This window comes from Brienomyrus brachyistius, chromosome 5 (assembly GCF_023856365.1).
Source record: "Brienomyrus brachyistius isolate T26 chromosome 5, BBRACH_0.4, whole genome shotgun sequence".
Classification (NCBI taxonomy): domain Eukaryota; kingdom Metazoa; phylum Chordata; class Actinopteri; order Osteoglossiformes; family Mormyridae; genus Brienomyrus; species Brienomyrus brachyistius.
Window position 1 is genome coordinate 20796140 of NC_064537.1, and position 17029 is coordinate 20813168.

Below are 17029 nucleotides of genomic sequence, written 5' to 3' on the forward strand. Positions count from 1 at the left end.
GAGGCATTCACACACATTCATACACACATTCACACACACTCATACACACATTCATACACACATTCACACACATTCACATGCATTCACACGCACATTCATACACACATTCACATACATTCACACACATTCTCACAGACATACACATTCACATACGTTCATAAACATTCTCACACTCTCTCTCTAGGCACCAATTCACTCAAACTATATGACTATAGGTGGATGCTCAAAGAGTTGGATTCGAATAATAATTTCAAAGGAAGCTCTTATGTCATATATCCATCCATCCATCCATTTTCCAAACCGCTTATCCTACTGGGTCGCGGGGGGTCCGGTGCCTATCCCAGAATCATTGGGCACGAGGCAGGGAACTATGTCATATATCCATCCATCCATCCATTTTCCAAACCGCTTATCCTACTGGGTCGCGGGGGGTCCGGTGCCTATCCCAGAATCATTGGGCACGAGGCAGGGAACTATGTCATATATCATGAGTAAAATATACTGATCGTTTTAATGGAGACATTTCAGGAAAGTAAATAAAGTCATAAACATTAACTAGGAATACAGTAAAATATACTTTCTGTAAGTTTAGTATATACATGTTGATGTAAATGCCTTTGTTTTCTTGAGCTAGAAGATAACAAAATTAAAATGCAACAATAACATGAGCTTTAAATGCCTACTGTTTGTCCAGCTGGCAGACCTCTCCATCTACTTTTCCCACTCTGTTATTCACCATTAAAAAGTGAAATGACGAGTTTAACCACTTGTTGCCTCAATCTACTGCAGTATCGTTCAATCTAATGACTTCCTCTCATAAAGGCATGGAATGCGGATCCCTTTGTACCTGTGTTTGTGGTTTGTGAACAGGGAGCTGTGCGCTTTTGCATATTAAATGGGGAAATACCAAAAAGCACAAATGAATTTCTAGCTTTTACAAAACCACCATTCTAATAAAATAACGAATTCTGTCGTTTTTCTCAGCTGCTCTTAGCTGGAACGGTCAAAAACATTTAAAGAAATTAAATAAGTTGCTCAACACAGATTACGTAAATACACATAAGCAGCAAGTACACATTAGAATTATTGTGCTATGAACTTAGAAACTTTGGTTTCGCTGGCACAGAAATGAAGCTCAGTTCCAAAATGCCCAAAAAAACACTACTCACAGAAGTCACCTACGCACATAATGAAGCTTCGGCTACTTTCCATTACGCGGGTAGAACAGGACACACCTTTATGGGACGTGCTGCTGTCACACGCTCTTTCTACACTTCATGCCCACATTTTTGCCAGTGTCCACCTCTAGCGCTGTGGACTAAAGAAGTGTAATGAAGGAGGGGTTTTGTTCAAATAGCTAAAAAACAGTACTTTATACATGGAAAGTTTATACTGACACAGGCAGCCAAACCAAACATTCTGCGCATATTAGGACATAGTATTGCTGGTGATGCTTGAAAGGTATGAGGGTATTTTACAAAATAGCAGTGTAGATGGACTATTATTCTTGAGTTCTGGGCTGAAGAACGGTGAGCTGATGTATTTGAGTTCAGACAGCTGGCTAACCGCTATAAACACCTGTTTGTCTCATCCCAGCATTACTAAGCAATCGACATTAGCAGTGACAGCACGGATAACTGTCTAATTAGAGATGGCAACTTTGGGTATTTAACAGCAATATTAAGGATATTAAGCTACCCATGTGTACAGGATCCACGTTTTGCAAGAAAAATACAGTATTCGATCACAATGACTTTGTTGTCTCAATTAGTACAACTTTCCTAAAAGATCATTTTAAGAACATAATACGTTTTGCAATACACTTTCAGTAAACAAATTCATAGTTATTTTCTGTTGTACTAGATAGCAATAAAAGAAATATGTTGGGATAACATAAATGTTTTTATACTGTGTTTGTTGTTGTAAGTGAAACAGATACTGTACATTGGACCAACTCTGCATATTGCCTATGTCAACGAGTAGGCCTGTATTATTTGTGAAGATGAGAGAGATCACAGTTAAGCCCACCTGAGCTACTAGTAGAAAGCCATCTATTGTTTCATTCTCCCCAAATGCTGCATCACACAGCAGAGAAGCATTCTTGGCATGAAAAACAATGACAATGACTGCAAGAAAAAAATAGCAAGCATTCCCATTGTCTTCATTCAAACCCAAAAATGATCAAATGACTTACAACTAACTTATTGCTGAATACAAATGAAATATAATGCCTATGCTTAATATATGGATGAGAGTAAAAGCTGTTAAAATTCCAGGCTAGATTAGCTCAAGAATGGTAGAATTACATCCCAACCATAGACTTCAGGGTTACCACAAGCAGTCATGGAAGATAGATAATAAATGATTGTATGGATGGATGGATGGATGTATGGATGGATGGATAGATGCAGTGATGGATGTACAGATGTATGTATGGATAATAAAATGTACGGTGCTAAATCACTAACAGGCATGACCTCAAGACCCTGAGCCTGTGAAGGACTCTTGTGTTTACAACATCTATCTTCTAGCTCATTGACTATAAATTCAAGAAAATCAATATGGTTAGCAAATATAACACCTAATTAACATTACTGTGGAAGACAGCAATCTCGAGGGAGCAAATGGGTAAGTTGTCCAAGGCCTGGGGTGGGGGGTTGCATGTGTTGGGAGCTCAGGAATTATGCACAGCAGGCCTGCTTAGAATCCACAAAAAAAAAAAAAAAAAAATGTTTTCCATTGTTCTTTGCATACAGGTCATCCTCAGGTAATCAATAAAAAGATTTATACACACATCCTGTTTATAAAGATATCATTTATGCTTTTTACATTTTTTTGCATTTATGTACCGAGTCTCCTCACCAACACCCCACACCATAAAAGCTAAACATACCGCTGTTATATGGACCATACACGCCTTAATGCAGATTCCGTAATGGAGATATTCCTACATCTACATATTTGTGTGGACTATTCCTTTGGTTTTCACACTATTACATAGTACAGTAAAATCCCGTTATAGTGGACTTGCTTATAAGAGAATATCATCTATAACTGCTTTTGGCCGAAGTTTTGTTTGGCGATAACGGACATGCAGCTCCGCCTACAAGGTGCTTGGCGTACAGGTGATATCCAGCGTAGTTTTGTTCGGGTATAACGGACATGCAGGCTCCGCCTACAAGGCGCGTGGCGTGCTGGTGATATCCAGAGTAGTTTTGTTCGGCTATAACGGACATGCAGCTCCGCCTACAAGGCGCGTGGCGTGCCGGTGATATCCAGAATAGTTTTGTTCGGCTATAACGGACATGCAGCTCCGCCTACAAGGCGCGTGGCGTGCCGGTGATATCCAGAGTAGTTTTGTTCGGCTATAACGGACATGCAGGCTCCGCCTACAAGGCGCGTGGCGTGCCGGTGATATCCAGAGTAGTTTTGTTCGGCTATAACGGACATGCAGCTCCGCCTACAAGGCGCGTGGCGTGCCGGTGATATCCAGAGTAGTTTTGTTCGGCTATAACGGACATGCAGCTCCGCCTACAAGGCGCGTGGCGTGCCGGTGATATCCAGAGTACTTTTGTTCGGTTATAATGGACATGCAGGCTTCGCCTACAAGGCGCGTGGTGTGCCGGTGATATCCAGAGTAGTTATAATGGGATTTTATCATAATGAAATATGATGTCCACCAAGAGAAATTGTTAGTTACCCCAAACAAGGTCAATGGCAATAGTACACAGTTAAAAAAAATATGATAAACTAATAAATTCCTAAATACCAGTCAATACCTAGTTTCCTAGCTGTGCTACAGATGCAAGGAATGATTTGCTTTGCTCAACGTTTTTTACTCAGTCATCTTCAACAGGACGTAAAGTGAACAAGCGCAAAAAAGAGTGTGATGTGTGTATCTGTAATAACAAGTTATTATTACACATGTTTCTGTCCTTTCTAATTAATTTAGGGGAATTCCACAACAGATAAGAAACACACAACGCGGAAAGCCATTGAAATGCAATCACCTCTTGTGGCAGGTAGTTTCAGTATTTCTTTAAGCCTATTTAACTTTAACAGTGTTTCACTGTGTTAAACCTATGACAAATTGGACACAGTACAACCTTTAGTCATACAATCATTACTGCAGCCATTTTGTAAATTATGGAATTACAAGACATTTTTCTGAACCAACTTACATTTGTCTGACAGTAATGGATATCAGCTGCTTCTCACATGAAATTCTGTTATGATCCAGGGCAGAAACAGAAATAACTGTAAATAAAAAAACACCATGTTTTCCTCCTAACTTTTAAGGTCAACATACACAGAGCGCCTATTATATAGTCAGAGGCTAATAACACTTGAAACACATGTATGGTTACTAGAAACCTTTCAAAAACAGTCCAATCGCTCACATGGTCTGTATGGAACTCAAAAACAGTAAAAATAATAAGTACATTCTGATTTGAAATCACACTGAATTCCTGTCAAACTGCTTCCCCTCTTTATTATCTTATATACACACTATAAGCTCACTCGGCACCAATATCAAACACCAAAACAAGTTTTTCACCAAATATTTATCTCAACCAAATGACTTCTGCTATTCTATACTAATTGCACTGCTGTCTTGTACAGATCAATACCATGTTACCTCAGGTAGAAAATTATTTTTATTAGTAATTAGTATTTTATTAATTGCAAACAACGTTTACCACTCTGATTACCAGCATAATACTTATATATGTGCACACGTATATCACAAAAGTTTACCATGTTATTAATCCACCCAATTATTTTATATGACTGTGCATTCAGTAGAGGGTTGCAGTAAGCCTGGTGCCTAACCCAGGAAACACAAGGCACAAGATAAGGTCCATCTTGAACTTGATATCAGTGCATTACAGGGCATATAATCACATGCACAAACTCTGCGGGAAATCAGAAACATCAATTAACCTAAATCACATATTTATTCCCCGGGAAATCTGTCCAAAGTAAAGTACAAGGAAGGAAATTTGGGGTTTATAAAGTAGGGTCAGCCAGCACCCCTGGACAGCTAGGGTTAAAACCTTGCTCAAGGCCCTAATTGTGATATGATTAGTATTCTGGCCAAAAGGCTAGATCCCATGACCTCCCGGAGACAGGCACAATTCCCTATAACTTACTGAGCTACACACTTCCGCCAAGATGATTTTTATCAATGAAACCAAAGGAGGACACCAACACCCAATGTAAATCCATGGAAACATATAGTGAACATGAAAGCAGGTGCAGAAAAACGTTTTCCGAGAAACCACAACTTCTCACGAGAGAGACCAGGAGACCACAAATTCATTAAAAACCCGCAGGCTACGTTTTTCCTGAAATCTGATAAAAAAAAAAAAACGTTGACTTCAATATATGCAGCCAGGGCATGAAAATATATTACGTTGCATGTCTGAACGTAAATGTATTTTTATGTTTCACTACATATTTCTACATCTATTTCTTCGGAGACCCTATTTAACGGCATGTGCAGCATATACCACAATATAAGAACTTAATAAAAATTTGATAGCAGACTACTGGAAGTACAGGCGTAAATTTCTTTGAGCAACAAGTGGTCAAACTTGTTTTATATAGTAATATTTAAGAAAAACATGGGGAAAAGTCAGCGTTGTACTCAGAACGTAACATTTGTTACACAGGTGTGTTAGTAACGAAAGAAAGTGTAGGAGAAAATGTGTCATTATTTCCTGTCAGTACGTTCGGGAAATGTAATTGCCCAGCATTCCTTTTCCAAGTGAAGCAATGCAGCCTGTATTGCACACGTAAAAGTCCGTTTTTGCGGAATTAACGCCATTTATTCATTTCGACAGACAATAAACAGTCGGGAATATTGCGACAGTTTCTTTACATCTTTCCGATTCATTTTGACGCCACATGAGTCAGAGTTATTGTTGTGTAATATATATTTTCTAGCAATTATATAGATTTCAGTGACAACTCATTATCTTCTCCGCGTAACTGTTTGTTTGTTACAGTGTTACATCTTCAATGTTAAATGTTGCAACGTTGTACTATTTAGAGGCTTACCTCTAAAACCTGGACGTAACTTGCAGGAAACCATCCGGTAACTCCATCTTTCTCACCTTCCCACCAACCTTCAGACAGTGTCTGCGTTATTTTAATAATTTCCCCGACTTCAAACCTCAGTCCTTGCTGGTGTTGCTCTCCACTGAAGGCATATAAACTTTTGCAGTACGATCCAGACATTTCAAGATGGGACACATTCATATGCTGAAAAGTGACTTCTCTTCTCTCCGTGAAACACTTTAATTTAAAAGGTTTTTTTCACTTGCGTCTGAATACAATCTGACTATGCGCAGAACCAGACATCAGTCTATAAACTGGCAGAGATTCTTTCAATTCCCAGACTCAGGACACTGCGCTGGAAGCCACGGCGAACTCCTCACTCCCCCGCGACTGATCTTCACTGCCGTCTGCTTCACTCCTCTGCTGCGCTAGGAAAGGAAGCGCATGTGAAGATTTTCTCTACATCTAGCGGTCGTAAGCCGCATCGCTACGAATAAAAAAAAATCGCAATTTCGTAACACTAAACACAGTTATCTTCAATACAAAGAAATTCCTAAATACCAGTCAATACCTTAACATATAAACGGTTAACTATAAACTAGTGTACAGTAATATTGCATGTTATGCTTATATGACTGTTTCTATAACAAAAGATCCTTGTCATTATTAGGGTGCAATTCTGTTAGGCCTACATTTTGACTTGCATGCAAACTTGTTTATTTATTTATACAGTTCTAAATGATATTTCTTTTCAGGTCGTAGACCTGTTGTCTGTGTTTTAAAATGACCTGGCGCCAGTTACCTTTACTGCTATCTTAAATATGCTATTAATTTTGGCATTCGGCCATAGGACTGGGAGAAATGTATTGGAATGGGGAAGTATTGTGAACATTATGTGCGCTGCACACTAATCCGTTGTCACTTCAGACCTACCACGTTAGGTTTCTGAACACTACTGTAGATCACAGGAAATGCATGACTTCCTCATTGAAAGAGACTTAAATAACAGAAATTACTTATTTGTTTTTAAGGTATCGTTATTTTACGAGAGAAGTGACGTAATCTGGCATATATATGCATGCATGCACACTCAGTAATGTACTCCTTGTTTGTATTGACAGCATGCTCCTTTAAAGAGTAAACCACGAAGCTTAAACTGAATATAATTACATATACGCAACACTTAAGCGTTTCAACGAGGGTCAGCAGGAAAACAGCTGAAATACATGATTTAAGCAATTTTGAATATGGTGGGATTGTTGGTGCCAGATGTTGTGGTTGCGGAATCTTAGAGACTCACATTCCCGGGATGTTTACACAATACAGTATCTAGAGTTCAGACAGAATGGTATGATGGTATGAACAAAAAACATCCAGTCAATGGATTTCTGTGGCCAAAGACACCAATTTTAAATGAGAGGTCAGAGCTGTATGGCTAGACCAAACTAACAGGAAGGCCACAAGTGCAGAAATAACAGTTCGGTACAGCAGTGGTGGGTACCTAAAGTCTGAATGCACAGTTTGTATTTGCTTGCAGCAGATTAGCAGCTAGGGGGTCCTACTAGGGGCACACTTTGAAATTCTGGACTCTCGTGCTAAGGTTGCTGACAGAATTTGCCTGGTAGGTTTTCCATAGCGGACGATATGCCATAAGCATATAAATTATAATTTTCCATAGTGTGGGGTGGGGTGCAAGGTTGTGGAATGTGGAACGGGGAGTGGGTGGGGTGGCATGGTAGTGCAGTGGCTAACACTGTTGCCTCATACCTCTGGGCCCTGGGTTCAAGTCTGTTCCAGGTGAATGGAGGTGCATGTTCTCCTAGTGTTGTTACAGGGATTCCTCTGGGTACTAAAGTTTCTCTGCCCCCATGGTACAAATGTGATAATTGGAGTTACTATATTGTGTGTGTGTGTGTGTATGTGTGTGTGTGTTTGTGTTATCAAGGGTGCCCTTCAATGGGTTCGTGCCCCATCCTGGATTGTTCCCTGCCTTGCTCCCATGGCCTCTGGGATAAGCTCTGGACCCCCCAAGACCCTGAAAAGGACAAGCAGTTTCTGAAAATGGATGGATGGATATTCAGGGGGCCCTATAAAGTGCTAAGTGTTTGAATGTGCCAGAGTATTCAACACCATAGCTTTAGCTCAGTATGCATAAAGTTTGCATAATAATTTTGATTATTTATACTACCAAAGACCAAATGTAACATGGATATTAAACATAGACTTTTCCAAACAATTTCAATAATGGTACAATCTGTAAACATGTCTTTTTAGATTTTTAGCACGGAGTACAGGGCATTTGTATGCAATCTTAGAAGCCAAGCTCATATTTCCCCTTTGGCATGCATCCTGGAGTCTTGGGGTGCATTATTTTTGCAGGGTACTCCTGCTCTGCTGTTTGGTTCATTGCTGTTGGTTTGCTCACTTGCAGAAGGCCAGCTGTTCCTCCTGTTATAACCCTCAGGGTGGCATAATTTTACAAACATTGATTTGTCCAACAAATTAATGGCATCGCTTATTCGACCAGGTACTGTAGATGGGCATATATTATTATTAGAGTTTTTTGGACTCTTTTGTACATATATATAGCATTTTGTACATATTCATAGCTTTTTTGTCTTCACCAGATTGTAATTGATACAATATTATAATAAGATAATTAGATCACCTCCTTAACATATTGGCCAACTGGAAAATGTATACAAGGCTATAGTGTTCTTCGGGTCAGTTGACCTGCAAAGCATGTGTTTACACATGATTCTGGTCTACCCATACAATCCTTTTTTAAAGAATTAATTCTACTAAATAAAAACCTAATCAATATTCCAGCGTAGTTGTTGAATGCTGCTCTTGCTATATTATAATAATAAAAGACACTTTATTTATCCCAGTGGAGAAACTGTCTTCACAACTTCCTCTTTGTAGAGCAAGCTGTCCACAAAGGGCAGCCACCAGTTGTGGTACACAGGAAACAGGGGATGAAGGGCCTTGCTCATGGACCCACAAACATGCCGAGGCTGGGTTTGAACCAGCAACATTGTAATTACAGGCACACAGGCTTAGCCCACTGAGCCCTACACTGCCACAACAGTTCAGAAAATGCTCAATACTATCTATGAACTCATAATATATATGTTGCCCTACACAGGGATTGACATAACTGGTATGCAAGTACGTATTTGTAGCAAAAAAGGGTAAAAATGTATGGTAATTTCTTGTCTTAACACCATAAATGCATACTTATTTTATACTGTGAAGGATTCAGTTTTTCCTTCAGTACATCTTGCCTGTTCAGAGGAGCCACTCAGTATGCCAGTGTTACTGTATATTAGCCCTATTGTTAGCTTAAGAGGGTCTGATTATTCTCCTCTGGCATCTTTAATTTAACATTTTCAATCACACAAGTGCCATTAGACACTGTAAACTATAGACACTGTAATTCTTGAAAATCCTGGAAGGAGACTTTCTGAGACAGTTTCTGAGATGCCAGAACCCCAGATGGTCCACATTTTCGCTCCCTCCCAACTCCCAGTGATTTGGGAGAGAGCAAAAACGTGGAAGGTCTGGGGGTTCCTGTGCTTGGTGATGTGAGGTTTGCTGCTCTGCCATGGTAGCCCATTCCATGAAGCTCCCCGGCATACAGTTTATGTGTTGGGTTAATGCCAGAAGATGTTTGGAACTGCAGTTACTGAGTCAACAGAACATTAGCGACATTTACGCACTAATGGCCTCAGCGCTCGGCGACCCCGCTCTGATTCTTGACATGGTCTGTCACTTTGTAGCTGAATTTCCAGTTTTCCTTTTACAGTTGACTGTGGAATATATAGCAGGGAAGAAATGTCACAAACCGACTTATTGCAAAGGTGTCATCTTATGATAGTACGGTGCTTGAATTCGCTGAGCTCTTCAGAATTCTTTCTCAAATGTTTGCAAACCTGACTGAATAGCTAGGTGCTTGATTTTATACACCTCTGGCAATGGGTCTGAATGAAATAACTGAATTTGATCATTTTAAGGTGTGTCCCAATATGCAGGCATGTCCCATATAGTATATACATCACAGGCCTTCCCATCCAGGGTGTACCCCTGCCTTATGCCCTATCCTACTTGCAATAGGTTCCAGGCCCCTCTGCAATCCTGACCAGGATAAGTGACTATAAGATGGATAGATGAATGGATCAATCTACAGGTCTAAAAGTTGAAAGTAAATGTGATATTGCCATCATTGTATGAACAGGAAAACAGATCATTTTGGGTGTAATATTTTTTAAATTGAGCAAAACAAATGCAGCGTTAAGGTACCAATTCTGAATTAATTTACTTATTGACAATAATGTACTTTCTATTATCAGTTTCTAAGTGTAACTTCACAATGATGCTTGTGGTTTACCCAAAAAAGGAATCTGTTATTATACCATATATACCTATATAATAAATACACATACAGTACTGGTGCCCAGGACTGGACTAGCAATCTTCCAGTGGGCCGATGGGTTAGTTGGCTGACAAAATTTAATGCTGAATGGAAATATTTGTGTTTGGTGAGCCTGTCAGGACATAAGTTTAGGTACTTGTGAAACGATATTTTCTTCACTAAGAAATTGAAAGGGGGTTAAGGAGTTTATGGTGAATAGAGGAAAACGCATGCATGGATTTGCTGCCATCTAGGGATATAAAGATCGAAATGCACATTTTCAGCAGAAAAATTACCTTGTTCCTTTAGCAGCTGCTCCATCGGAAAAGTTAAAGAAATAATATAACCAAATATAGCCATAATTTTGTTTGCTGTGCAAAAAGACAAGATTATAGGCATCCAACACATCTGTAAACCTTATAGCCATATCAGCCATATCGGTATTTAAAATTAGGCTGTGACAATACGGCTTATAATAATAAAGGGTGTGTGTGTATTTACGGTGAAAAAGTCTGTCTATAGTTTTGCTGAGCAATGTGACCTGGTGTCTACGGGTTCATTAGGATTACATACAACTTCTAAATAATTTTTTGAAATAAATGCTTTTATCCCTGTTCTTGACAAGCTCCTCCGCTATTATCATCACTTTCAATACAGGTTATCTTATTGTTTGCTTTTATTACTAAGCAGGTTGCTGCATTTTAAACGGCAAGATATATTTCCATTATCTGAAAGCTTAGGACTCAAACATATTTTGGACGCATACATTTTAAACGGTTTGATGCGATTTAATGATCTCGAGCTACCGTTCCTTCAATAACATCTCTGAAAGCCAGTAATAGTAGGCTATACCGACCGGATACATGCTGTCTTTTACTTATTAATACATGAGCTCTAAGTCACAGTTACCAGGGATTTCCAAGATTTCTTCTACCAGGTATATCAAGATTAATATAAAACAGACATGCGCAACAATGCATTATCGATATCATGACACCATTATTTAAAAATTAGACTCCAACATAGCAACCGTTGCGAGGTAACTGCTGGAACTGTCGTCACTAAGGAACTGTATCTATCAAGATCTACGGCAACGGAAGTTGTTTATTTTTTATTATTTCTTTAATTGTGCTTCCATAATGGAGCTTCTTATATTACGCAACATATGAACATGAATTGTATGAAATGGACTTAGGCCGGTTATGTACTTTGTGTACGTATAAACTAGGATTAACATCTAACAACTGCTAAACAAATGGTAGTATGATTTAAACATAATTAATTATAACAAAACTAAAGCACACAGCCTAAGACATTTAATGACATGTTCACCTAATAAACGACGGAAGTCTGTAGAGGTTATGCATCAGCGTTTTTTCCTATTCGTTATCTCGAGATCACGACTTATTTTTCTCGTGATCTCGACATAACCCCTGTCACTTTCCCGTGAACTCGCGACAGGTTTAGTGTTATCTCTATGGACGAATGCATCAGATTTTACTTTGATCGTGGACTGTCCCAATCAGAATCATAATGAAAAGACTTTATTAATCCCGAAGGAAATTGTTCACATTGCGACTGCATAATCACACATAGACACGAAGGCAAGAACAATACAGTATAAGTATTAAAATAGGAATAAAGTGTAAAACTAATTAGAGCACTGTTAAACATTCTAATAAATAAAATAAGATTTTAAAAAATCTGTACAGGAATCTAAAGTACCTTTGTCCAAAATGAGTTACGTTCCGAACAGCAGTTCGTAAGTTGTTATTCAACATCATTTTAAAGGTATACGCAAATACAAAGAACTAGGATACTGGGAGTACTAGCCAGAAGTCGTACTAGGCGGAATTGGTGCGCAGAAAAACAAACATTTATGTTGCGGACAGGAAACGGGAGCCTAATGAACACAATTTGGACTTATAGTCCTCTTCGTTCGTATGTGTGTGTGTATATATATATATATATATATATATATATATTACCGTAACTGATGCTCACCAGATACTACTTAACTTGATTCTACAATATTTATTCCCAAAGGATACCTTGACCCAAACAAGGAGAAGAGCCTGCTATGAACAAGTAAGTAATTACATTAATAATCGCATGCGTAAACGTTAAACCTGACACCGGCTTTTATTTTGAAACGCGCTTTTACAGTGACAACTTAAAGTTGACTACAGCACCCACCACTAAGGCTGCCAGATATTACTCTTACACTGATGACACTGACTCAGCATAAGTTACATGAAACGACTTTCATTTTAACGCTTTAAAATGTATTGATTTTATATTAAATTGCGAGCATACAAAAATATGGAATACATGTTTTCTACGGTATTACTAAATCAACGTACGTTACAATAATTAAAGTAACAAAGGCTTACAATCAAGAACAACATGTGGTAACCCCATTTCTATTACGATGGCGTTCTCTGCGCCGACGTGGTCAGTCTTACCGAATACGCTAGTGTGTACTTGAAATACTGAATTTTCATGTTCAAATTCAAACGTCCTTTTCGTAATAAATGTGTTTCCGAAAGAAGAGTCGTGGGGTAAGTGATGGAAATATAATAAAAATTCTATTGAACACGGTCTCTATTTCAACAGGTGAAGCGGTCAGCTATAGCTATACACATATATCAACAATGCGGAAACAAGAAATTTCACTTGGGATGAGAGAGGAAAAAGTTAAACATTATAACATTAGTAAGCACTGGACTACGTAATCAGTAATTAAAAAATGCAGCCACTATATAACTTTCACATAATTTCACTACAGTTAATGGTTACGTTGTACTGCTGTACGAATTAAACACTTCCTTCCAAAAAGCTAATCGGCGACCGCTGTTCGATTGCTTTGGCCTTGTGTAATTTTGCGTCTTCCGGGTTATCGTTTGGGTGGTCAGAACGCGAGAGTTCTTGCTGTAATATTCAAATAAAAGCCGCGCATTGAAATCCGCTCCGCCGCCCTTAAATTACAACTGCTGCTTTGGTGAAATGGAAAATACTGCGGCGTCGGGCGGACCGAGGCATCGCGGGAGCAGAGAGACACGGACACTCGTTTGCCGGGGACACACGCGCTTTGTTAGTAGCTCTTAGAAAGACTACATCAGGTACCCAATGACCACCACAACCGATTACAAACAGAAAACACCGGGTTGTCAGACGCCGAACTGTGAGCAGCATACACGATGGGAGATTTACGTAAGTTAATTACACACGAGGATTGGACAGGGTACACATAAGATACAGGTTAACACTAATAAGGAAATGTAACCATTCACAATAGCAGCAACAATACAAGGGCTATTTAAAACTGCACGCGGGGCATGCTGGGACATGCGCCCCGCCCGTGCTGCAATACTGTTCAGTTCGACGTGTTACAGCATGTTAACAATTCAGTGTCTTATATGTATAAACGAAAGCATCCACCTTCCACCCGCTTACCCTAGGCAGGGTCCAGCACCTGACACCCTATTCCAGGCAGTACCCGGCTCATGGCTGGTGTAAACCGTGAACGGGACGACAGTTTCCCAATCATGCAGTAGAATTTGAACTTATGAATGTTAAATATTAGCAGTTTAATATCCGCAAACTTTCTTCATTGGAATGGAGAATAAATATAATCTCTTTAAACGGCTCACAAAGAGAACAGGCTCACATAATAGCACATTTTCAGAATTTTTTTTGTCCAATTACAGAATGGAATTTTGTACAGTCTTTGGTAGTGAAATTAAAATGCCATCCACATCCTCACTGAAATTGTCCATTATGTGAGTGGTTAATGTTTGCAACTGTTGTTTTGTTTTAGGTGGTGGACAAAGCATGAAGGATTGTCTTCTAGATTGATCTCAAGAGCATCAAAAATGGATGACAGCATACAGCCCCTCTTTACATTTGGTGTAATAGCTGATATCCAGTATGCTGACATTGACGATGGTTACAACTTTACGTGTACAAGAAAACGATATTACAGGAATAGTCTTCAATTGCTGCGTAGAGCAAACGAAAAGTGGAAATCGGAGACTGTACAACCTAGCTTTATTCTTCAACTTGGGGACATCATTGATGGTTTCAACAAAAAACATGAAGCATCACAGAAGGCCCTTGATACAGTTTTAAAAGAATTTGACAACACTGGCATCAATGTACACCACGTGTGGGGGAACCACGAGTTTTATAATTTCAGTAGACAAGATCTTATTACATCACTTAATAGCCAAAATACAGATTTTGAAACAAGACAGGATGAAATCAAACACAAGCATCCAGACAATGAGCAGAGTTATGCCTACCATTTCAGTCCATCTCCAAACTTTCGGTTTGTTGTGCTTGATGCCTATGATGTCAGCCTTATTGGACGCCAAGAAAACAGTGAGCAGTACAACCAGGCACTTAAAATTTTACAGAAGTACAATCACAATGATGAATTAAATCAGCCCCCAGGTAATTATTGTTTTGTATCATGATTATTTTTCCTTTTTGCAAAGGTAATATGTGAAGTAGTAATATTTCAAAACCATTCCAAGCATACTGGTAAATCACATTAATTATGCTCTTTTTCCAAGCGAATGGTCTTCTAAACTTAAACTGCATGGCATATTGGGATTATGATTCGGTGTTATTAATATTTATTAGTAGTTTTAATTCATACAGATGTGTATTGGCTTTTATGCCAGCAAATGTGTGTGTGTGTATGTGCACGTCACTGAACTTTGTCTGGAAGGAATTTACGATTATTACTAGTATAGTGACAGCAAAGAGATCTACCTTTGTAGCATATTTAGGACTGGAACAGAGATTTGTGAAGTTCAATGGAGGATTCGGCCAAGACCAGCTGGACTGGCTGGACAGGTTACTTACTCTGTCAGATCAGAAACTAGAGAAAGTCACCGTTGTGAGTAAGTAACAACACTTTTTTTTTTATTTGTTAGAATGTGTAAAACTAATTGAGTAATGCAATCTTTTATTGAATATATTGCTATGTACCACATTATTCATTTCAGTAAGTGCTTTTTTTTATCTTTGCCAGGTCACCTTCCAATACATCCCAGTTCTACATGTCCTGTATGTCTTGCCTGGAACTATGATGAAGTTCTCTCTATTTTACACTCACATAAGAGTGTAGTGTGTTTCATGGCTGGACATGACCATGACGGTGGTTATCACCAAGATATCTCTGGTATCCACCACCTCACTTTTGAAGGGGTCATTGAAACTCAACCAAATAATGATGCTTTTGGCACAGTGTACGTATATGAGGACAGGATGAAGCTTAAGGGGAATGGTAGAGTTCCACACAGAAGTCTTTACTATCAGTGAGAAACAATGGACATTGGTAAACCTTACAGCAATTTTAATGCTAGATATTTATTATTTACCAAATCAAAATGGAGGTTTGGGCTTAGAAAGTTTGAATGAAGTATTTGAAATCGACCTGCATTCACTTTACATTGATGAAAATGCACTATTCCGCTTGGCAAATGTTCCCTTATGGAATTGTAGTAAGTTAAATTTGTCCATGCCAAGACGTTTTTGATTCAACATGCCAGAAATTAAATTATCATGTATATCATTAATTAAAATAATATAGCGTATAGATCAGGGGTAGGCAATCTTATCCAGAAAGGGATACACTCTCAAACACATTGTTGATTTGCTGAAATTTTACTCTTTTTTTATTTTCTTGCAGTCTGGTGTAGGTACAACAAAATCAGTAAATATACAGTCCTATTTTGTTGGACAAAGTGCAATATATTTGGGGTGTTTGTATTTAATAAATGGTTGACATCTGGCTGTTTTGTGTAAAAATGTTTTTATTTGTTAAGTACAACTGTTTTTTTGACTTGCATTTAAGAAAAATTATGCTTCTGTGCACATTAATGACTCTTGAACCTTGACTGTTGTTGTTTACTTTGACAATGGGAAATTATTAATTAAAGAAATATTAAAGATATTGGACATCAGGTAGTTTTTTATTCATGTTACAATATTTTACAAGCCATACTACATACTTTTTCTTCATTATGGGTGGAGCCAGACCAATTATCAGTTAATCAGTAAGTTTCAGGTAATAAATGTAGTAAATAATATGTAATAATATAAAATGAAATTCTGAAATTGTGCAATGTGTACTGATTAATTTGTAATCAGTGAAGTATGTAAAGTTAAAGAACACCATCAATACAGGCATTATTTGAAAATTTAGATGTTTAAGTGCTACCATGCGTCAGGAAATATCTATGACAATGAATCCCATGTTCCTCAACTCAATTAAAGCAAGTGGGCAGCATTTTCCCTTCTTTCATAGGAATGATGAGCCAAATAAATCAAAATAAGCTTATGGTGTTCACATAATCAATTAGAACTGCCGTTTTATTATTCTTTAACCTTTAGAAGTTTACCTGAAAGTTTTCATTTTAAGTTTATTAACAAAACGATTCAAACGATTTTATTATAATTGCAATATCATGTATTTACTTAGCGTGTCCAATCCAAGTAAATAAAACCCCATAAATTAGTTGCCTAATAACTTTTCCCGTC

General features: G+C 38.3%; 2 protein-coding genes across 3 annotated transcripts in view; one reads left to right on the top strand and one right to left on the bottom strand.

Annotated features, from left to right (window-relative positions):
* Positions 1–6483, bottom strand: part of gas7b (growth arrest-specific 7b) — a 73806-nt gene extending 67323 nt beyond the window's left edge. The window contains exon 1 of the mRNA XM_049013743.1: positions 6064–6483. Within this exon, the coding sequence (XP_048869700.1) occupies positions 6064–6264 (201 nt within the window). The 5' untranslated portion in view covers positions 6265–6483. The remainder of the gene's footprint in view (positions 1–6063) is intronic.
* Positions 6484–12691: 6208 nt separating this feature from the next.
* On the top strand, positions 12692–16442 carry adprm (ADP-ribose/CDP-alcohol diphosphatase, manganese-dependent). Of its 2 annotated transcripts, none has more exons than XM_049015316.1 (4): positions 12692–13038; positions 14298–14932; positions 15265–15387; positions 15519–16442. In XM_049015316.1, exons 1-4 carry the CDS (start codon positions 12980–12982, stop codon positions 15806–15808), a joined length of 1107 nt encoding a protein of 368 aa, XP_048871273.1. In that variant the 5' UTR covers positions 12692–12979; the 3' UTR covers positions 15809–16442. The 2 variants fall into 2 exon arrangements, with proteins under 2 accessions (XP_048871273.1, XP_048871275.1); XM_049015318.1 differs by lacking the exon at positions 12692–13038 and adding an exon at positions 13062–13599.
* Positions 16443–17029: the final 587 nt, after the last annotated feature.

Coding starts and splice junctions, on each gene's coding strand:
- adprm (XM_049015316.1), top strand. CDS start 12,980: ATGTTCAAATTCAAACGTCCTTTTCGTAATAAATGTGTTTCCGAAAGA. Junction 14,933..15,264: donor TGAATTAAATCAGCCCCCAG/GTAATTATTGTT, acceptor CTACCTTTGTAG/CATATTTAGGACTGGAACAG. Junction 15,388..15,518: donor AGAGAAAGTCACCGTTGTGA/GTAAGTAACAAC, acceptor TATCTTTGCCAG/GTCACCTTCCAATACATCCC.